We start from the raw sequence: 22775 nt of genomic DNA, 5'->3' as shown, positions 1-22775 counted from the left end.
CTTTTGAAGCTTCACCTGGGAAAGAGTGGGTTCTTGGATTGCAGGTGACTATGAACAATGGACACAGGCCTTCCAGAACCTGAGTGACACCTGACATGTGGATGGCTATCAGAGGCCATTGGGCTCACTTGCAGGGACTTCACCCTGTGCACCAAGGCAGACAGATGGCCACACAGGCAGCTTCCTCTTCCTAGAATAACAATCACAGAAAGATACCTACCATGTGCCAGGGGCTGTGCCAGGTGCTTCCCAGGGTCAATTCATTTAGTTCTCCAAGCACTGTGGGTATTACGTCCCATTTTTTTTTTTAATTGAAGAAACTGGGTTTCTTTGCAAAACAATCTCATAATATTTTAAGAACGTTTACGAATTTGTGTTGGGTCACATTTAAAGCCATCCCCGGCTGCATACGGCCCGCAGGCCATTGGTTGGCCAAGCTGGATTCATGGCCTCCAAATATTTTCCCCAAAGTGGAGGCTGATTTGAAGGAGGCACAAATTCTACAGGAAGGGTGTGAGCTCCGGCAGTGGACCCAAGGCCAACCACTGGCTCAGGCTGACACGCCAGAGTGCAAGCTGACAGGCATTATTTAGATTCCTAAGTTCCATGACCCACCTTCTGCTCACAAAATGTGCAAAGCCCTGACCTTGTCCAAAAATACCAGAGATTCCACATGAGAAGGACCCTAATCAACAAAGCTTATTCTGTTTAAATAGAAGTGCCCAGCAGCAGGAGTCCTGATAAAAACACTGTGTATTTCATAACGCAGGAGAAAGGAATTCACTCCGTGTTTAGAGGCGTGGCGTCGGGCAATCTAGAAGACCAGCTTTTAACAACCTGGGCCTGATCCACCAGCTCACACGTGAGTGGGTTCCTCTGCAGAAATAGCACCAGGAACATGAAGACACAGCTGTTTCTGAAACTGTTGGAGCCACGTGGTGTTGTCCCTGCTACTGCGTGCTGTTCCTGCGTTTCTCAGAAGAGGCGTGGGACACGGGAGCCAGTCACAGAGGCCCTGACTCTAAAGAGAATTTTTAAATACAGAACTTGGAGACAGCCCCTTGACCTCGGGCACATCCAGAGCCTTCTCCCAAAGCATCTGGTCTCCCAAGACAGCTGCAGCCTGCAGCAAAGCTGTCAGGAATGAGGGCCATGTGCGGCTCATCTGGGCCCGGCCAGGGGCGAGCAGGCAGCTTGAGTCAGGGCTTGCCAGGATGTCAAGTGAGGATGGCCACCGGAGCCGCCCCGCACACCCCTGGCTGAACTGATCTGGGTCACAGACACCCACATCCCAGCAGGATCAGGACCTGAGAGAGGGGCTCTAGACAGAGATGGGCCCATCGCTTGGCAGAAACGACAGCACAGTCAGCACTGGAGACAGTGAAACTCTATGACCACCATGGGCTCCACCAGGACTGTAGGCAAAGCTGGGCACTTCTGGGTCAGGAAGTCACCCACAGCCGAGGGTGCATGAGTAGTCTGGCTTGTGACTGAGGGCTGCCCCTCGGGAGAACCTGTATTTCTAAGCACATTCGCTTCCATGTAATGTGCGGTAGGGCTTGTTCCCTGGCCTGGTGAGATGCGGAGGAGGGGGTTGTAAATGGGGAAGGGCACAAGGACGGGGACGTTTGGTACACAGGCTCTGCCAGCACTCACACACCAGCAAGGCCAACAGGATGACTCAGTGTGATTCAGGTTTTCAGTGGCTGCAAATCCAGCCCGCCAAGCACTTCTCCACTCACCCTGCTAATGAATGGGCGTCCTTTCCCTGTGCCCAGGCCAGGTCACTCCCAGTGACAGGTGAGGGACGGAGTCGGCAGGTCACCATGGTTCAGCAAACACTGGGCACCCGAGTGCTAGGGAGGAAGGGATGAATTCCCAAGATGCAACGCACAGATTCGGGCAGGCTTCCAGCTTCTAGGCCAAAGTGGAGAGAAGCAGGAGCTGAGCACAGCTCCTTGTGCAGCCTCACAGTGGCCCATGGGGGCTGCTTCCTGTTCCTCCTGCATTGGCCACAGGCCACTAGGAGCTGCTTGCTTGCTGCTCCAGCCTGGAGCGAAGACAGAGTTCAGGGCTGCCACCAGCACAAGAGCTGGGCGAGGCCAGGAGGCATCTGGGTTGCGCGGTTGTATCCAGAAGCAGCCTGGGGCTGGCCGGGGGAGCACACAGCCCTCCGATTTCAGGGCTGCCTATTTGAGTGGCAGCTCCTCTTAAAAACAGTGCAGAACAAGCCCAGGGCCCCACAGAAAGGGGCGCTGCCCTTCCCAGAACTTGAGCTCCGGGACTACGCGTCTGCTTTCACCAGATACAGCTTGGGGCTGGGGAACAAAGAGCCTTCTCTGGGTCAGAGGTGGGGGACCCAGAGGCTGGGCAGGAGCTCCTGTTCTGAAGGGTCCCAGGCCCACGCTGCAGATGCTGCTGACATGGAGAATCACTCTAAAGAGGAACGCAGAGAGGTAGGAGCGCAGAGGAGGTGCGGCCAGGGGAGGCACACCTGGGCGTAGCCAGGGAGGGGCGCAGGACAGTTGGAGGCTGAGAGGAGACCCACGTGGTGGGGAAAGGATCCCCCGAAAGGTGTCAGAGCACGAAGCAGCAGGAAGGAGCCACCTCGGCCGCTGCTAGGACCAGTGGTGCCGTGGAGGAAGCCAGGAGTTGTTTGGCCTGAAAGCCGGAAGCGCGCCCAAGTCTCTGCATGACCACACAGGCAGTCACCTCGCTCCCCGGCACTTGGGGCAGGACAGAAGCTCACTGTCTGCTCATCAGACACCTTGTGCTGCCTTACAGACACCCTGCCCGCCGGCCATCCTCACTCACTTCTGACTGAGACCCAACTCTCTGGCCGATCCCAGGCTCTAGCACCGTTTGGTGCTGCCAGAGATACATCTAGTCAAAATCCAATGTCTTTTAAATATATAGACCATATGTACCATATGGACCTATGGACTAGAGGTGAATATATATACATCACATCAAATTCAACTGACCCAGTATTTCAGGAGCACCTACTATGTCCCCAGCCTGCAAGGGAAGCTGGGAATTCTGGCATGAATTGCACCCTGTCCTTCCCTTGAGCAGCTCATTCAGGAGTCAGCAACCCCATCAGAAAACCAAACACCACATGTTCTCACTCATAAGTGGGAATTGAACAATGAGATCACATGGACACAGGGAGGGGAACATCACACACTGGGGCCTGTTGGGGGGTGGGGGCAAGGGGAGGGAATTTGGAGGACGGGTCAATAGGTGCAGCAAACCACCATGGCACACGTATATCTATGTAACAAACCTGCATGTTCTGCACATGGATCCCGGAACTTAAAGTAAAATTTAAAAAAAAAAAAAAAAAGGAGAGTCAGCAAGTATCAGAGCCATAGGATGGTGAAGGATGCTGCCGACCTCACCGCAGTAGGAAGGGGCCTGGCCACTGGGTAGAGAGGGGAAACATGTTTTATCAATTAAACTTCAAAACTCAGACCACATTTATAGTGGTCAATACAATCTATGGGAGGATATTGATTTGGACTGAGCTCCTGCAGTAGGTCCCAATAGAGCAATCCAAAATGGAGTCACTCATGCTAAGTAAGGTTCCACTCACCAAACCAAAACCTAAGCTGTTTCCTTGTGAGATCTGACCTTCCAATAAATGAAGACAGAGATGATAGCCAAATCCTTAAACAGGCCAGCTTCCCTCCGGCCACCCACAACAACAACACACAACAACAAAAAAAAACACACCAGAATTTTACAGCAATCAATCAAAAGGGGCCCAGCTACCCCAGGCTGGCATTATAGGGAGGTCCCCTCTGTTTTAACCCATGTGAGGAAAGTAATCTGAAGTTAATCAATCTGCTCCTCACCTGCCCCTCATGCCCTGACTGCATCTCCAGATGCCCTCCCTTGTCCTCCATTCCAGCCGTGCTGAGCTCCTCATATTCCTCAAATACTCCACCTTAGGGCATCTGCACTGGCTTTTCTTCCCCCTGCAACACCTTTCCCCCAAAGTCAAATGGCCAGCTCCCTTATCCCCAGGTCTCACTCAGATCTCATCTGCTCAATGAAGCTGCCAACCACAGTTGGCCTTTCCCTGTCCAAATCCCTGGTCCTTGTACCTTGCTTCATTTTTTTCCATTGCACTTTTAGCCTTGGGCATGTTCTATCACTTACATATTTATTATATTAATTGTTTATGGGCTGCCCACCATGTGAACTCCATGAGGGCAGTGCTTTACTTTTGATTTGTTTTGTTTGATATATTATGTTTGTCAGATTTGTTCACCAAAGTATTCCAAGTTCCTAACACAGTCATCAGCACATCATAGGCTCTCAATAAATATTTTCCAGTGATGGAATTGAATGAACTGTGGCCTCCTGACCACCTGGGGCCTTGGTTTTCAGGTCTTTATTTCATGGGCAGGAGCACCAAAGAAGCCCTGTGACAGCCCAGATGATGGATGATCACTGAGATTCATGGATGCTGAGAAAATGGGTGGAGAGTGGTCACGGAGAACCTCGGCTGTAATACTGCCTGTATATTTCTTAACGTAGTGGCGAGGATTCAGGAATTTTTTCTATTATTCTTTATAACTTTTGTATGTATGAGAGATTTTATATTTTAACAAAATTAACAGATGTTTAGTAAAAGGCAAAAGATGTATGCAATCTGAAGAGAACCCAGAGTATAAAATTAACAGATATTTTACAAGTTAGCCTTGCCTATCATGTGCTCAGTCCTGTGCTAGGTGCTGGGCTGGGAAGCAGATGGAGCAGATGGGGTACACCAAGGACCATGGTCTCATCTTCAGAGAGCTTGGTAGGTGCATTACGAGACAGCGCTGCAAGCTTCAGAAACACACACCAGGACAGAAGGTACAAGGAAACCAGCCCAGGATTTGCAGGCAAACACGTGACACAGACACTCAATGCTGCAGATGTTCAGAATGCACGGAAGTGGCAGTGGCCAGACAGGTTGGAGGAGCTTCACCAAGACGCTGGAGTGGAGCTGAACTCTGAAGCACCAAGGAAGAAGAAGGACGTCAGGGAGACTAGAAGCCATGGCAGCGTGCTCTCTGAACCCTTGCATGAACCTCTCAGATAGGCTCGAGTAATGGTAACAACCTAAACCTCACCTTAGTTTCTTCACGCATTCTTGGAGCGGATTATTCTGTACAATCTATGAAGTGTTTTCTGTTTCAAGGGCTCTATCATTCTGTGTCAAATGACTAATTCATTCTATGCTAGGCATTGGGCATGCAGAAATTTAAAAAATATATGACTCTTGGTCAGGCGTGGTAGCTCACGCCTGTAATCCCAGCACTTTGGGAGGCCAAGGCAGGTGGATTACCTGAGGTTGGGAGTTCGAGACCAGCCTGGCCAAGATGGGGAAACCCCATCTCTAGTAAAATACAAAAATTAGCCAGGTGTGGTGGCTCAGGCCTGTAATCCCAGCCATTTGGGAGGCTGAGGCAGGAGAATCGCTTGAACCCAGGAGGCGGAGGTTCCAGTGAGCCGGGATCTTGCTATTGTACTCCAGCCTGGACAACTGAGAGAGACTCCATCTCAAAAATATATATATATGTACATGTGTGTGTGTATATATGTGTGTGTGTATACATGTATATATATGTGTGTGTATATGTATATATGTGTGTATATATACATGTATGTGTGTGTATATGTATGTGTGTGTATATGTGTATGTGTGTGTATGTGTGTGTATATGTATATATGTGTGTATATGTATATATGTGTGTATATATGTATATGTGTGTATATATGTGTATGTGTGTGTATATATGTATATATGTGTGTGTATATGTATATATGTGTCTGTATATATGTATATATGTGTGTGTATATATGTGTATATATGTATATATATACACACACACACATATACGGCTCTTGCCCCCAAGAATTCACAATCTAATGTGGGAGTCAGACATTAGTACCCCTAAGAACCTTGAGAGGGAGGTACAGCAAGTATCACTGCCATTCCCATTGAAGATGAGGAAACTGAGGTTCAGAGAGGTGCCAAGGACAAAATGTGATCCCTGTCTCAGGAGGCACCCATGGTGGGGACAGTTTCAGATATAAACAAGAAGCTCTGTGCCAGGTGACCACTCACACCACAAGGAAACTATGAACCACCGAAGGAGGTGCTTGTTGAGAATGCAGATTCTGATTCCGTAGGTCCAGGGTGGGGCCTGGGAGTCAGCATTTCTCCTTAGCTCCTCCGAATAGTGCACGGCTCTCAGACTGCTGACCAGATCTTTCTGCAGAGTGCCCGGGTCACATTTAGAAAATTCTGGGATCTCTAGATCAGTGTTTCCTAAGCCTGGCTGCACATCAGAATCACATGGGCAATTTGCTAAACATGCCCAAGGCTCATTGCCAGAAATTTTCATTCCACAGGGATTGGACCTAGGATTCCATCACCTCAAAAAAAAAAAAAAAAAAAAAAAGTTGTTCAGGTGATTCTGACAGCCCTTTGGACCGACTGTTCCTGGCCTTGCTGGGAACCTGAGGATGCGTGCCTTGCCTTTTCCATTTCTCCGACTCTCTAGCTCCACCTGGCGAACCTATCTTGTCTGTCATAAAGACTCTGAAGCTTCCTTCCAATCAAAACTGGGCCCAAGTCTAGAGAAAGGCTCTGGGGTAGGATTTGGCCAGTCCCTATCCAAAAATAATATTTCTCTCCAATTTCAGCTGGCCTCAATGCCGTAAATTTCTCAGGCTGAGAATATATTCCTAAGAGTTCAGGGGCAGGGCCAAAATCCTATTTATCTCTGTATCATGGGGCTTAACAAAGGGAAGAGGATAGGCCTGATACCTGGAGGTAAAATTGAAATGAAAACTTCGAGTTAAGCATTGCCCTTTTTTCTGACTATTTTTATCAAAAACATCTGGAGAAGGGCAATTTAAATGATTTCTGTCCTATGGTTTTCTTCTGTGATGCAAACTGTGAACACCCAGAGCACCATGTACCTGGGAGGAAAGCAGAGAAGGAGACAGCGGGTGGGGGAGGAAAGAAGGAGGTGGACGCATATGTAGGGCATGTACTGTGCTCCTTATTGCTAAGCACTATTTGCTAAGCACTTTAGAAACTTAGGCCACAAGATCAGATACGACGGAAGAATTCACTAGCATTACCTGTTCCCAGGCCCCACTCAAATCTACCAAATCAACATCAACAGGGGTAGAACTCAGGAGCTTTGCAAAGCTCCCAGGAGCTTCTGGTATTTGGGAACCACTGTACCGCCTTGTTTAATCTGCACAGTAACCCATTTTACAGATGAGGCCACCCAAGTGCAGAGTGACTTACTGAAGCCACACAGCCAGTATGTGCCAGAGCCAAAGCACGAAGGAAAGGGGACCAAACTTTCTAGTGGCATCTTCACAGAAAGCAAAAATGTTCAAAATCCCCGGGGAAGTAAGGACAGATGCCTTTTTGCTTTACATACACCAGTGTTTCCTTAGGATGCACAGCAAGGCGTGTTCAGTGTGTGGACTTCATCCTGGGTGACCCCAAGTGAGTCCTTCTTCAGATCAGAAAACAAGGGTTAAGGTTAGGGTAACAGCCTGTAAGAAAGTGACAGCCCCCAGAACTCACAGTAACAACTCTGCTCAGGAAAAGGCCTTCCATTTTCATAGAATAGTTAGATCGGAAAATCAAGGGCATCACACACACACTCACACCGTAGGTCAGGGTTTCAGACAGGCATTTGATAAGATCTTTCGTGATGCTCTAAAGGTTAGTTTGGATACCCCGGGTTGGGTAACAGTATATCAAGCACAGCATTTAGACATTGTTATTCCTAAGAAATATGGAAATCAACTTGGATGGGGGCTTCTCAGGCCAGGCCACTGGCTCTATTCTTGCTCTTTCCTTCTTAGACATTTGATCAATACTGAAGCGGGAGAGAAAGCATGCTTGTGGCTTATGGTCAAGACGGTTTAGTGAATTTGTACTTTGACTCACCCCCTCTGATCCAAGCCCATAGTATATCAATGGATAAGCAAATATGACATAGCAAGGCTCCAACACCAGTCAGTGTGCAAGAACCAAAGACAGATCAGAAATGTGCAAAGTGAATGGAGCTGAAGCCACAGGCCCAGCAGGCTCTGGCCTGGAAGGAGGTCATGGCTGGAGGTCAGCACCTGCGAAGGAATGCATCGATGGGACACGGGAGCCCGGCTTCACACTGAAGGTAATCCTGGAAAGGGATTTCCAGTGCTGGTGAAAAGAGGCTTAAACATGTCTGCAGCCCTACTGCTTAGGGCCAAGGCGATAGAGGGAAGTGACTCAACCTTTCAAGCAGGAAGGAAACCAAAGGCTACTTCATTCAGAGCCCAGATTTCCCCATATCACTGTAAGACGGGAGCTTGGAAATGCTGTTATAAGGCCTGGCTCTGGACTGTGCCCTGGGACCTGGGGAGGCAACTACAAACCACAGAACTGAGGGTGGACCTTCAAATCACCCAGCCTTGCTGCTGGAGAACAAAGGACTAGGAGTTGGGGTAAGGGGTATTAGAGCAGAGGAGAAAAAACACAACAAGATTTTAAAATTCACTCAAAATGAGCCCTCGAGCAAAATGTCTAATGCTAAGGATAGCACACAAAATAAATATTTGGAATATAGATTTACATCATGTTGTATCCTAGTTATTCTCATTTAACAGTCATTATCAGGTCATTGAACAATCTGATAATGACTGTTAAGTGAGAATAATTGAGATACATAAAGACACAGATTAAGGAATAACCTCCATTAAAAAGAGAAATTATGAAACAGATATCAAAAGGTAAACAATGAAATAAGGGAAAAGAATCTATTAGAAATATTGGAAATGAAAAACATAGTCATTGAAATTAAAACATAAATATCAATATGATAGATAAAACCTAACAGGAAGCATAAAAGAGAGAATTAATGAAGTAAAATATAGTAAGGAAGCATTCAATAGGCACAGCAAGTCAAAGAGATTAAGAAAGAAGTAAAACAGCAGCTAGGAGACATGGAGGATACAGTGAGGTTCAAATTTGTGTCTAATTGTTCCAGAAAGGAGAATTAAGGAGATCACAGAGAAGAAGCTTTTGAAGAGATGTTTAAGAATCTCCCAAAATTGATGAATGAGTGATGAGTAAAAAAGCAGACTCTGAACACTGAGAAGAGTAAATAAAAATAAATCTACACCTACACATTACAGTGCAACTTAGAGCACACATGCAAAGGATAACGTTTAAATGTCTCAAGGAAGACATGTTTTCTTAAATACTGAGGGGAAGCAACTGTGGATCTAGAATTTCATAATGACATAAACCACCATTCAAGAAAAAGAAAGTGTGAAAAAAAAAAAGCTACATTTTCAGATAAACAAAGACTAAAGAAATTTGTCTTCCATAGACTATCCCTAGAAGAACCATCAAATCATGAACTCAGACAAAAGGTGTGGGATACAAAAAACAGCAAAAAGTACAGATAAAGATACAAGAGATTGGACATATTATAATTAACACTTTTTTACTGAAAACAATAACTGAAATTTTTAGGTTTTCTTTAAAACAAAAACTAAACCTCTGGACAAGACTAATAAGATAGAGGTGTATCCAGTGGTTGTCAAAGTGAGCTGAGGGCAAGGCCCTGTTTGGCAAGAGTATAGAAGTAATAAATAATTTTAAACCATGTTAGACAATATTTGTTATATAGGTATGTTTTCTTTACTTTTCTTTTTTTTTTTTTTTTTTTTTTTTTTGAGACAGAGTCTCACTCTGTCACCAGGCTGGAGTGCAATGGCGCGATCTTGGCTCACTGCAACTTCCGCCTCCCGGGTTCAAGCAATTCTCCCACCTCAGCCTCCCAAGTAGCTGGGATTACAGGCGCACACCATCACATTCAGCTATTTTTTTGTATTTTTAGTAGAGATGGGGTTTTGCCATGTTGGCCAGGCTGGTCTTGAACTCCTGACCTCAGCCAATCTACCCGCCTCAGCCCAAAGTGCTGGGATTACAGGTGTGAGCCACCATGCCCAGCCTATAGGTACGTTTTCAAAAGCTAAGGAGAACCACTAAAAGAATATAATTTTGTTCTGTGATTATAGAATTAACTGAGCAAAAACAGAAGAGAGGATAGAAAAATTATTTTTTTAAATTATAAATTCAACAGAAGTCAAGAAAAGAAAGCAAGTCAGGTTTTTAAAAGTCACAAAATCAGTATGTTGGATAATAAAATCAAAATCTGAAAGGACCCTGTCAGGTCTAAAACCAACAAGATAATATTTAAGACAAATATGCTAAGCGTCAAAAGTCCACTGTAGAACTTCCAGATGCCAAAGCCTTAGCCATCAGCAATTAATGTGAAAAAAATCAGAATACTTTGAAACGATCAGAGCAGTTCATTTGTTTCTCAAAGCTCCTCCATGTGTAAACTGAGGCTAAGAATCACCTGTGTGTTTCTTACAAGGATCGGTAGGACAAAATATGGAAAATGTCTCGTAGGGCACTGGCATGGAGTGAGAGCACTCAGTAAACAAAAACAATAATCAACTTGGACATTGATCATTTTGGAAACACTTTGAATTATCCATAAATTTGGAATAAGTCGTGTTTGCAAAGTACCATTATACAAGTCGGCTGCTCAAATTCAGTGTTCAGCGTAGAAGACTTACTGTTCCTTTTCTTTCTATCTGCTGACCTCTCACCCAGTGGGCATTTCGAATTAGGTAAAAACTAGAACTTGACCCCGTCTTGCTTCACCATTAACTGGGAAGTGCCTATCAAATGGCTATTAATAAACTCAATTTCTGCCTGGGTTAAATCAGGTGAAGACACCAACTAGCCAAGTCCCTTTCTCCTTCATTTTGAACTGTTTTGAAACTCAAATCACCTTATCCTTAGATAAAGAGAATTCACTCAAGAATTTCAACAAAACTCTCTTATTATTGGCTGAAAATGTTGTACGTATTACCTCATTTTCCATTTGTAAACACTCCCTGCCTGCTTTGCATGTGGCGAGAGGCCCTGATCCGCTCCGGTGCGTCCTGTACCGGGTCACAGCGTGACAGCGCCCTCTAGAGGGTATTTCTGGGCCAGGACACCGGGACCCGCGCGACCGCAATGAGATGTTTCTGTGAAAGGCTGCACTTCTATGGGGTAAATGAGGAACAGGCTGGGCCTGACAAATATAGCAGGGCATGGAAACTGGATCCTCCCAGCCACTGCGTGCAGAAGGTCTGCAGACTGTTACTCCGTGCTGCTCTAAAAAGAATTCCAGCCTGCAACTCCAGAGTGGTAGCTCTGGGAGGTTACTTCCTCTAGGAGTTTCAAAGGATGTTGCAAGGAGCCCTGCGGTGACTGTGGGGAGAGGAAGGGTGGAGCTGGCAAGGAGGTGGCAGGGTTGATGTAGGGAAAAGAAAGGAAGCTTGAGAAGGGAGGGCTCCAAGCTCTCCGTCCTTTTATCTCCAGAAGTTGCTCCATTCTTATTCCATTTATAGACAGGGGCCTGCAGATATTTTCAGCTATAACAAGAATTCCGCGTCGGAGAGTGCAGCATTGAGAACTATGGAGAGGCTCAATTCCCTGGGCCACCACTGACACTCAGAGTGCCTCCAAGCAGAATTAACAAAGAGGACCTCTGGGTGGACAAATTTCAACAAGGTGCCCTTTCCCCTTCACTGTCCCATCCAGCCTCAGCCCCAGAGCCCAGCGGGCGTGATGAGTCAAGCACAGGTTGGGTTTCAGCCCCCAGCGTCCTCTTGGCCAGCACTCCATGCAGATCATAAACTGCAGAGTCTTAGCTGCAGCCCTGCCATGGCCTCATTTAATAAAAGTGCATGTCACAAGCCACCTACCTGATAAGGCTGGTCTGCAATACCGCCTCCCCCGTGAGTGTTGGTGAGCCTGGCTACTTTTGAGGGCAGCCCTGTGCTTGCAGCGTCCACACAGGGTCTCAGGCAGTCTATGGACAGCCCTATGGGGAAGGTGCCATTGCTACAAATGTATTGCAGGCCTGGTCGAAACTACATGGTCAGGGCTAGAACCAGATTCTCTGAACTGTTCAGATTCTCTGTATTTCTCTCCTACTAAATGCAATTCTCCCCTCTACAGAGTCTCATTCTCTTCATCCTAGTAACAATAAACTCTTCCCAAGTTCAGAGACAAAGCCCCCTGTCCCTGCCTTGCTGTCCATGCTGCAGGAGATATCATATCCCCCTGCCCCTCCCTGAGCCCAGCTGCAGAGCAGCTTACAAGAGTCTCGCAGTCGTACTTATTTCAAACTTTCGGTATTATTTGCTTATATACTTTATCAAGGCCAAGATGGATCTCAAGAAGCATATGATGAAAAACAAAAGTGGGTAATAGGATCATTTAAAAACAGATCAGGACGAGGCCCAGTGGCTCATGCCTGTACTCAGCACTTTGGGACGATCACTTGAAGACAGTAGTTCAAGACCAGCCTGGACAACATAGAAACACCCCATTTCTACAAAAAAAAAAAAAAAAAATTAAAACTTAGCTGGGCATGGTAGTGTGTACCTGTTGTCCCAGCTACTTGGGAGGCTGAAGTGGGAGGATCACTTGAGCCTGGGAATTTGAGGCTGCAGTGAGCTCTGATCACGCTGCACTCCAGCCTCAGCAATGCACCAAGACCTCATCTCAAAAAAAAAAAAAAAAAAAAGAAAGAAAGAAAGAAAAAGATCAAAATGAAATGGAGGTGGATTCAGAATGCCGGGAGGGAGTGGAGAGAACGATTCCTGAAATCTAGACTGTAGATAATCCTGCCTTTGAGCACCAAACAAAACTGTGCCCCCAGCAGCTGGTGCCGAAGAGGAAAGGTGAGTGCCTGGGCTCTACTTACCCAACAAAAGGATCCATATCGATTAATCACTATGGACACACATTCCAACTGCAAACACTGTGAAGGGCATATTCACGGGTCCTCACATGGGGGTGATGAGAGCAGAAGGTCAGGGTCAGACCCTCTCGGAGAATGGCCACAGGCATCTCATTGCTTGCATGAGAAGGGGAGTGCTCTTTCCCATGGGCATGTGCTCTGCCCATGGTGCCCAGGCTATGGCTGCCCACCCTGTTCCTGTCCCTTTCAACCAGGACGACCCATCCACAAAACTCACCACACAACCTCCGTCCAGGGCCAACACACACAGTCCTCAGGCGTGCCAGACCCTCCAGCACTGTCCTTCCCCACCAGCCTCCATCTTTCCCGGAGTCCGTCCAACCCAACGTTCTAGGCTTCCTTTCTCGTTTCACCCTGGGGGCTAACTGCAGAGCACCTCTGGAGTGCTCTGGGCCCACCCACGTTCTGATTCTCCCTTCTCCAGGTGCATCCCACCCACACAGGGCAGGGCTTTCTCAAAGGGACAGCCCAGGGGCTATGGATGATCACATGATAAGTGCCAAAAGCGGGGTCGGGGATCCTCAGCATGTTGATGAAGCCCAGAGCAGGCCAAAGCTCACCAAAGACCTGTGCGCGCTCAACTGGTCCTTTCATTCCGGCATCTGTTTCTTCAGCAAGTTCCAGGTGCTTGCTATGTGCCAGTGGCCCGTTCCAAAATAACCACAATAGAAAGTAGGGGCCAGATTCTAAAAGCGAGCTGGTGGGTGGTTGAGAATGTAGGCATCCCACCAGCTGGGGGGCTTCCAGGCGGCTGGAGAAGGCTGAAGGCTGCACTTATACAAGTCCTTGAAGGATCACTGGACATTGCAAGAGCTCTGTCAACTGAGTGCAACCCCAAAGGAAGAAACGGGGTTGGATAAGCAGAGGCACGGGGAGAATGTGAAGGGCTGAGAAAAGAGACACAGAGGGAAATCTCTGGAAAGAGAAACAAGACCAAGTGCATTCCAAATCTAAATGCAAAGGGAAGTTCAAAATGGTACCTGAGTTTACACACATTCCTCAATGGGAAGTCAGGAAGTGACTGTTAGTCTTAGCTCTGCCATAGGCATGCCTAGAAAAGACACCTGCTACCCTGTGGGGGACTCGGTAACCCGTGTGTAAAACAAAAGGATGCACCAGATCTGGAGTTCATAAACTCTGTATTTCAGGGACTGAAGTTGTATCTCCAGCCTAGATTTCTCATCTGAATTCTGTTAAAAGGTAAACTGAGGCACAATAAAATTCTAAAGAGTTTATTTGAGCAAACGGTTCAAAACCCTTCTCTGCTACCACCTGGTTAAAAGCACCATCCCCTCCCGCTTTGATTATCGCAACAGCCTCCCAACAGTTCCACCATGTCTGCCCTGCCCCAAAAGCCCAGGAGATAGGTTCCCTTAACATAGCAATCCAAGGCGGGGTCGAGGCCAATGCCTCCATGCTGGCCTGTGCTCCGCCAGCCTCCACACCGCTCTCACACCATCTCCTCCTACTTTTCTCATCCTCTCAGCTCCGGCCACACTGGCCTCTTGGGGTTCCTCAAACCTGCCAAGATGCTTCAGCCTCAGGGCCCTTGACACCTCCTGAGGCCTCTGCTCAGTCCTCAGCTCCTTCAAGTCTTTGCTCACCTGTCAATTTCTCAGGGAGGCCTCCCCAACCTCCCCACTGAAAATTGCGTCATCCTCCCATCTCGGGCTCCCTGTTGCCTTCCCTCACTTTCTTTTTCTCCACAATCCCGCTCCCCATCTGACATGCATGTTACTTAGACACTTGCTTATTCTTTTCTCCCCCACCTGGACTGTAAGCTTCAGGAGGGCAGGATGTTTGTTCTATTCACGACCCATTTCCAGTGCTTAGGGAAGTGCCAGCCACAGTGTCGCCTAGTGAATATTTATTACTAGAATAAGCAAATGAGTCAAAAGACAATAATCTTTTATAATTTTCATTTCAGGGAGCATGCGTGGTAACTGACATACGGTTGTCAACTTTTAAACTTAAAAAATGAAAAACAATGGAAGGAAGGGAGGGAGGGAGGGACAGTACTTTCTTTTCATAAAAGATACTTTAACCTCCCCAAAATAGAAAGTGCCTTCTCCCAGGATAAATAACAGTCTTTCCCAAGGAATTTGAATGGGCCAAGTCACATGAACATATCTACCCCACAACATTGTCTTATTTTCTTTGTTCACCATGGGTCAGTGGAAACTTTGGCACCAATAACCCATGCCATGCCTAGCAGCCCTCCAGCTCTGTGTTACTCTGGTTCTTCCTTCAAAAACAAGAGAGCTAGGTATAGTGGCTCATGCCTGTAATTCCAGAATTTTGAGAGGCCAAAGCAGGAGGATCATTTGAGGCTAGGAGTTCAAGACCTGTTTGGACAACATAGACCTTGTTTTTACAACAACTTTTTTAAAAAATTAGCTGGTTGCAGTGGCACACACCTGTGGTCCCAGCTACCCGGGAGGCTGAGGTGGGAGGATTGGTTGAGCCCAGGAGGAAAGAGAGTCCATCACCCTGGCTGGCCCTTGCTCTAGCAGACACACCTGCTTACATCAGAATCAGCCTTGGCACTGGGAAGGGTGGGGGCTCCAACTCCAGAAGCCAACTCAGATCCAGAGCTGCCGTTCGGATCACAAGAGCCAGTGTGACACCTGCCAGAGGTTCACAAACTGTACAGTTCACACTGAATTTTCAGTAAATGGATACTTTGCCTGGCAGCTTCTTCTAATCCACCTTTCATGCAGCTGCTATGAGAAAAGTAAGAAGACTCTTCCGAGCTCACCTCATTCACCCCCATGCTGGGCTGGTAAAGCAGCGTCATCAGTCCCAGTTTAAAGATGATGAGCCCAGGGCTCAGAGAGGCTCAAGGTGACTTGGGCAAGGTCGCAGCCCAGTTTAGAAGCAGCAGAGCCGGGATTCCAAGCCAGGGCACCTGGACAACAAAGCCTGGCTTTCACCACACCTGCCCCTTCCTCAGGCGCAGCAGGACGTTCACATAAACACCAGCCCTCCTGGAGGAACAGAGCGGCAGTGCAGGGCAGAGCAGGGCAAATCTGCTTACCTCGATGACCACAGCATTGGGGATAAGCCACGCCCCATCTTCTCTCCTCTGTGTAGAGTCCAGGAGGCGGCAGGAGGCAGGGACAAAGAAGGGCGGACCCATTACTTCCCAGAGTAAAAGCCATCTCAGACCTCCCTGTTTCTCTTCTTCCTTCTCAGTCCCTCATCCCCATCCCTCACGTTCAACTCCAGGCCATCTGCTCCCAAAAGCCGACTCATGGGCTGCCTCCCTTCAACTGCTCCCATCTCCTCATGTCTGGAGTCTTCATTTCAAGTATACCCAGCCCAGCCCAGCCCAGCCCATTCTCTCACGCCCTCTACCATACACTTGAGCATGTTTAACTATTAGAAGACAAAATGACATGATGCATTTTATATGATCTGCATTATTTTATGTGGTTCTTAGCTTGCTGGCTATTACTGAAATTCCACATCAAGTGTTCTTCTGCAGCCCCTACAGGGCCTGAAGGGGTGCAGAACCGACACTGACAAGTTAAATGGCAATAATAGGGCACACCACAGTTTGAGGAGTATGTAGAGTCACATAACCCATTTGAGCTTCACAATCACAAGCGTCACAAACTGAGTCTCTCAGGGAAGGGACCTTGTTGAAGGTCTTGCTTTAGACACTTGCTCCCCACTCTGGCCCTGACCAGAGGGGTCGGGAAGACTACTGAGGCCCCCCAAGTAGGCGGTGAGAAAGGACCTTTGGGAACAGGTTTGGGTGAGGGAAGGCTGCACACTGAGGTGCTTTGGCTTAATAGGTGTGTGCTAAATAGGGTGACTGCTCCAATCCAACACCTATGACAGCAAAAGAGGGTGCCATAAATAATTACAGGACAATAGGCATAAACCTGAGCGACCCGGATAAACAAGGACTTGCATTCCCGTGATAAAGGTCTGCACTGGGTTGGGCAGTCTGGGAGGCTGTGCTAGGTGCTGTGGGGACACCGAGATGGTGACACTCTCACTTCCCCGGGGAGTGTGACATTTACTGGGATCAGAAGACAGATAAATATGTACTGGGACATGATCACAACCATCTCTGTCACTTAAATGCTGTGTTCAGAGCCATGTCCCCTGCACTCCAACTTTACAGAGGAGAACAGAATCTGTCTGCCGCAGAAAGATGACGATCGCGAAACGAAGAAATTTTAGGCAAGTTACATTATGGGAGGACGGGAGCTCCTATCCCCAACCATGAACTGAAATGGTATAGAGATGGAAGCATTTGAGCTGGGCCTTGAAGGATGGCTAGGGCTGTGACCGGTGCGGGGGAGAAGGGATTGAAGATGGGTGTCTGTGCCAGGGACAGGATGTGTTCCCAGCTTGCTACGAGTTCAATCGCAAACATGTAACAGCAGAGAGTTTAAGCAGGACTGGCCTGGCTGCTCCCCTGTGACCACCGACTTTGCTCGTGCTCATCCTAATTTCTTGTCACTAAGAAAAGTCACATCAGACACCGTGGTTGGGTTTCCAGGAGACAGGTCGTTTCCTAGGTGTAGTGGCAGAGTGTCACCTCCAGGGGGCGCTCAAGGCCTCCCCACGGTTCACCTGCAGGAGGAATGGGGCGGACCCAGGACGCTGAAAGGAGACAGAGGCTCAAAGCCCTGCTCCCCACGGAGGCCTGCAGTTTTCTTCTCTGCCTCCATCTTCCCTACAACAAACACCACAGGGGCCAGTGCCTTCAGGCCGGCCAGAGGTGGCAGCCTCCCGAGAGCCCTCCGAGGAGCAAGGGGCAGCCCACACAGCCGTTTCAGGGGGTTCGCGGTCTGGGAGAAGTAGACCCTTCCCCTGGGTTTGTCTCCACACCTGGCCACCGTCAGGGGCGTGCGCTCTAGAGGTCCCTGTAGAAAGAGGCCCCAGAGGACGTCGCCCCGCCTCTGTTCAGGCCTCTGGCTGGTGCAGCCAAAGGAACTCAGGTGGCAAACAAAAACTCTGGGTAGATGGGGCCCCAGTTCCTACCTGGACTGGAGGCGATAAAATGGTTCCAGGGTCCTGAATGGTCACCTCCCGGGAGACCCAGCTAACACACCTGGCTCAGCACATCCCGGAGCAGCACAGGGACGTGGTGGAAGGAAAGAACAGAGCTGACAGGGGTGTATTGGCCTGTTCTCGCACTGCTATAAAGAAATACCTGAACCTGGGTAACTTATAAAGAAAAGAGGTTTAATTGGCTCACAGTTCCACAGGCTGTACAGGAAGCACAGCTGAGGAGACCTAGGAAACTTACAATCATGCAGAAGGCGAAGAGGAAGCCAGCACCTCCTATATGGCTGGAGCGGGAGGAAGAGGAAGAGAATAGAAGGAGGTGCTACACACTTTTAACCAACCAGATCTCTCATGAGAACAGCAAAGGGAAAGTCCGCCCCCGTGATCCAATCACCTCCCACCACGCCTCTCCTCCGACACTGGGGATTATAATTCAATAGGAGCTTTGGATAGGGGACACAAATCCAAACCATATCGGGGGTAAGGTGGGGCCAGACTTTGAGGGGCCTTGAATGCCAAGCTAAGTGACTAGAGGAAGACTAAACTCTTCATACAGAGACAAATGCAGGATCTGGCTCCATGCATTTTCCCATACAGGGCTCTCTGAGTCCGCTGGGCCAGTGTAAATGGATTCAGTGTCTTGGCACCATTGTATTTACAGTCCAGCCTGTCCCCACAGGCCATCTGCTTTCAGGTGTAGTGCTGGGATTAATAATAGCTACTGTTTATCAAGTACTGTGAGTAGTATATAGTTAGGTATTATAAGCTTCATTTTATAGATGAGACAACTAACTCTTCAGCAAATCAAAAGTTGTAACTGACAATGTTGGGGTGTGAGTCCAGGCCTCGTGGCCCCGAACCTTGGCCTTCACTCTGGGTCTTACATATTCGGCCCGTGACTGCCTGCTATCTTTCATAGACGGGGCGCCTGACCAAGACGAATGTCACCACACACACCCTAACTAAGAAAAAAATAAAGTCCCAACAGCCCAAGGAACAACTTAGCTTTAGGGGAACACACTGTACTGTCATTCCCCAGCCTTTGCTCAAGCTGACCCCGCAGCCTGGAAAGCTCCACCCCCATCAGCTCTGTTTATTGAAATCCTATTCCTCCTCCAAGGCCGGCTTCTCTGAGAGGCCTCCTCCGGTCCTGCCAGGCTGAATCACTCTTGACCTGTGCCCTGTGAACTCTGTGGCTGGCCAGCTGCAGCCCCACCCATTCCCATTCCACCTTGACCTCCTGCAGAGGAGGGAGAGACGAGGCCTTACACACACCCCCACCGAATCGCGCCCCCCGCGCCCCACCACAGAACTCTGTACACACTCAGGACCCAGAAATACTTGTGGCGCAGAGACCAAGCCCAGAGTCTCTGGGAATGGCCATGGCCAACAGCACAGGTGATGCTGCCAACTTAGCAGGTGCCTCTGAGGGCTCACGCTGCCGCCAGCTGCCCTTTTCCAGCCCCAGGAATGAAAACAGTCCCATGGCAGCTGAGCCACTTTTACCCTTCCCAGAAGCCAGTCAGCCCTGCCTGGGCTTCTGGCCAGGGCAGTCGCAGCTCCTGCCCCTCCCACCCACATCTCCTGCATCCCCCACTCAGCATTCCTGGACTGCTGTCAGTCCATCGGGGGCCTGCCTGATCTAGGTACCAGTTCCTCTGCTTTGCTGAAGCCTGACTCTGGGCCCAGCCCTCCCTGCCCTCCAAGGACTAGTCCCAGACTCAGTCACCAGCAGCAACTCCCAGTGACGCTCCCAGTTTCATGGCTCTGCAGCCACCCTTCAGCAAGCAGGTCAGATTCTTCCAGGTACAGCACCAACCTGAGCCAAGGCCAAGGCCACCAGGCCCCCTTCAGAAGCAGAGCCTCGCAGGAAGCCAGCTCTGCAGCTTGAGAGGAAGCGGGCCAGACTCCCCCTGCCCCCATCACCCTTCTGAGCCATGGAGGCCTGCCACCCCCGAGGCAAAAGGCATGGGCACCGCACAGAGACGGCCAGCGCAGGGGTGGGGGGGATCTGTGCCACAGTGGCTCAGCCAAGGGGCCTGCTGAGGGCTTTAGCCTGGGGCTTAGTATCCCTCTGTCTGTTGACAAGCGTTTGTCAAACACAGAGGAAGGTTGTGGGGTTGGAAGAGCTATGGAATACAAGGGAACACGTGGTGGGTTTGACATCCCTTTTGCAGCTTCATTACAAGAAGCCTTCAGTGAAGGAAGCACCACCTCAGGCTTTTATGTTATTTAAAGTTTCCTGTATATGCTACATATTCTACAATGAACATGCTTTTATAATCAGAAAAATAATTAATATCCAATAAAACACAAGCAGAAAACAGACATGATGTTAAATCAGTATTAAATCCAAACTTCACATCTGTAGGGAGGTGCAGGAGAGAACGAGGGTTGGGCTGGGCCCCAGGAGGCCTGCGTTCCTGTTCCCATCTTCCACCACTCCCCTCCCAAGGTGCTGTGTGAAAGTCCCAACTTCATCACCTCAGTTTTCTCAGCTGTCAAATGGGAATTGCAATGCTGCGCTGCCCTCCTGCCGGGGTTGTGTGAGAGAGGTGTCGGGATAATGCCACCTGCGTCTCAGGGCTGGCGAGAGTCCGTCCCGCGGGGCATGTGGCAGAGCTTCACAAGAGCCTCACCTGCCCACTTGGCAGATGCGAGTACCATTCCCAGTCAGTGCTGGACAAATTTAAGAGACATTCCAGCAATGGACACAAGACAAAGCCATTGTAATCCTCCACTAACCACAAAAATAGTCTACTTAATCTGAGCGTGGGGTCATTTGCCTGCACCAGGCTCCCGAGAGGAGTCCTGCTCCTGTCCCCGTGATGTAGAGGGATGCTGTGGACCAGCCTGATGTGTCTCCCCTGCAGGCCTCCAGCCCATTCAGAAAATACTTGCCCAAAGGGCTAATCTGCAAAACAGCGCAGAGGTGTGGGCAGGATCCATGCCTCCTTTCTCCCTAGACAGCCCTCACTGCACTGGAGCCTGGGCACCAGCCCCAGAAGGGCCTCTTGTCCCTGCAGGAAGGCACTGCCCTGAGGATGGAGCTGACTGAAGTGACAGGCGACAGGTGCTTGGGGTCCAGGAGCGGGAGGTTGGCCTGCCTCCCCACTCTGTCCCCCCAGGATGCAGAAAGCCCCAGGGCTCCCTGCCCCCCAAGCATGCTACACACTCTCCACTGCTATCTCAGCCTCTGCAGCTGAGGACCACAGCAGCTGTCCCCAGTGCACCACTTGGAGTGGTGGTTTGACACATTATCCTCACTACAGCCCAACCCCCTGGCCTCTGGAAGAAACAGCAGGGTTCTGAATTCTGGCCCAGGCCCTAGCCTCGGGACTCACTGCCACTTAGGGTTATTTGAACGCCCTCCACTCCTGCTTTGGGCTTTTTCGTGAAAATAACTACTTTTGTGCAACAACAACAAAAAAGCCTTGGTTGCTAGGATGAGATCTGAAAAGGGCAGTAGGGACAGCCACTGGCTTTGGGGTCCGCAGGAGCCCCACAGCCCACACAGCATATTATTGGAGACAGCTCTGGTTAAATGATCATATTGGAGGGGGCCCTTCCACCCTCCACACCTCACTTCCTGGCCCGCACACAAGCTGGACAGACAAGGGCGTTCCAGCACAGCGCCTGATGGTCTAGAGGCACTCATGAAGCTCTGAAGTCCGATTCTGAAGATAAAGCAATCGCTATGCATTTTCCATCCAAGGCAAAGAAAAAAGCCTTTCATTCTTGAATAAGTTCTACAGCCTCCTCTATAAATGTAGCCTCCTGAACAGGAGCCTGTGAGGAGCAAGCTGGGCCAGTCACTTATCTGGAGAAGGGTGAATGCACAAGCCTATCCTGAACAAGGCGCTCTGGGTGCAGATGATCCCCGTGTCCCATCAGTACACAGACACCTGGGGATGGAAGGAGGAAGAACAGGGGCTGTGTTTGCAGATGGCCACGAGGCCGGCCCTTACCCATGACCAAGCCGAGTCTGGGGAGCTCTTGCCCTGCGAGGTCTCCCAGCTGGAGCTGCGAATGCCGTCCTGTTCCCCCATGGCCCTCCCCGTGGGGTGCTGTCTGCCTCCTCACTCAGCATCAGGAGAGAAATGTCCCCCGGGCAATACCAGCTCAGAGACTGGGAGGCTGGGCTGGGCGACACCGGAGCCTGGGCAGGCGGTGCTTCCCTTTGCACCAGTCCCAGGAGCCCCGGCCAAGTCACACGGCTCAGCAAAAGAGCAGAGTGTTGAATTGCAAATCCTCTCCTACCTGGGGACCAGCTGACAAATAACACCAAGGAGACAAAGCTTCCAGAAGATGCCAGTTTCTGTCAACTTTGTGAAGGGGAAAGTAGAGGCGGGGAATGATCCCTGCCGGCCAGCCACGGGGCACTATGTACCCTGCCCTCCCCAGTCCAGCTCATCAGAGGCAGCAGGACTGAGAGACTGAGTAACTTCCCCAAGGCCACGCAGTTCCCGGGATGCTTTTCTCCTGCTCTACTTGTTTCCACATTTGTCCTCTTTTGTTCCAGATTCTACCTGGGGATGTTCTGTCTCCAGAGGGGATTGGTGGGAGGTGTGGAGGGAGAGGCCACCTCTGGAGCTGAGTGCTGGAAATGGTGCTTTCTAGACAACAATCCCTCCACTTTGTACTCTACCACGGTCTCGCGTGAAAGGTTCTGGAGTCCTCTCTGTGCCTCTGCATCGCCTCGGCACCCCGCAGAGTGTCAGGAGAGCCGGGTCCAGTGGGGTGCTGTGCTCCCCACATGGCCCTGAGCACGGCACACCACTCTGGACCCACTTTCCCAGCGTCCCCTAAGGCCACCTGCAGGCACTCAGCCCCATC

At 49.5% G+C, this 22775-nt stretch overlaps 1 protein-coding gene across 3 annotated transcripts in view; it reads right to left on the bottom strand.

Moving 5' to 3' along the window:
* LPIN1 (lipin 1) overlaps positions 1-22092 on the bottom strand; it is a 142584-nt gene extending 120492 nt beyond the window's left edge. Inside the window, exon 1 of one of the 3 annotated variants that reach the window (XM_021924585.2) lies at positions 21908-22092. In XM_021924585.2, the coding sequence (XP_021780277.1) occupies positions 21908-21988 (81 nt within the window). In that variant the 5' untranslated portion in view covers positions 21989-22092. The remainder of the gene's footprint in view (positions 1-21907) is intronic. The other 2 variants (XM_003908290.4, XM_009183706.4) reach the window with 2 other exon arrangements.
* Between the last annotated feature and the right edge of the window lie 683 nt (positions 22093-22775).

The sequence above is a fragment of the Papio anubis genome, chromosome 14 (assembly GCF_008728515.1).
Source record: "Papio anubis isolate 15944 chromosome 14, Panubis1.0, whole genome shotgun sequence".
NCBI lineage: Eukaryota > Metazoa > Chordata > Mammalia > Primates > Cercopithecidae > Papio > Papio anubis.
The sequence above is the reverse complement of the archived record's forward strand: the minus strand, read 5'-3'. Positions and strand labels throughout refer to the sequence as shown.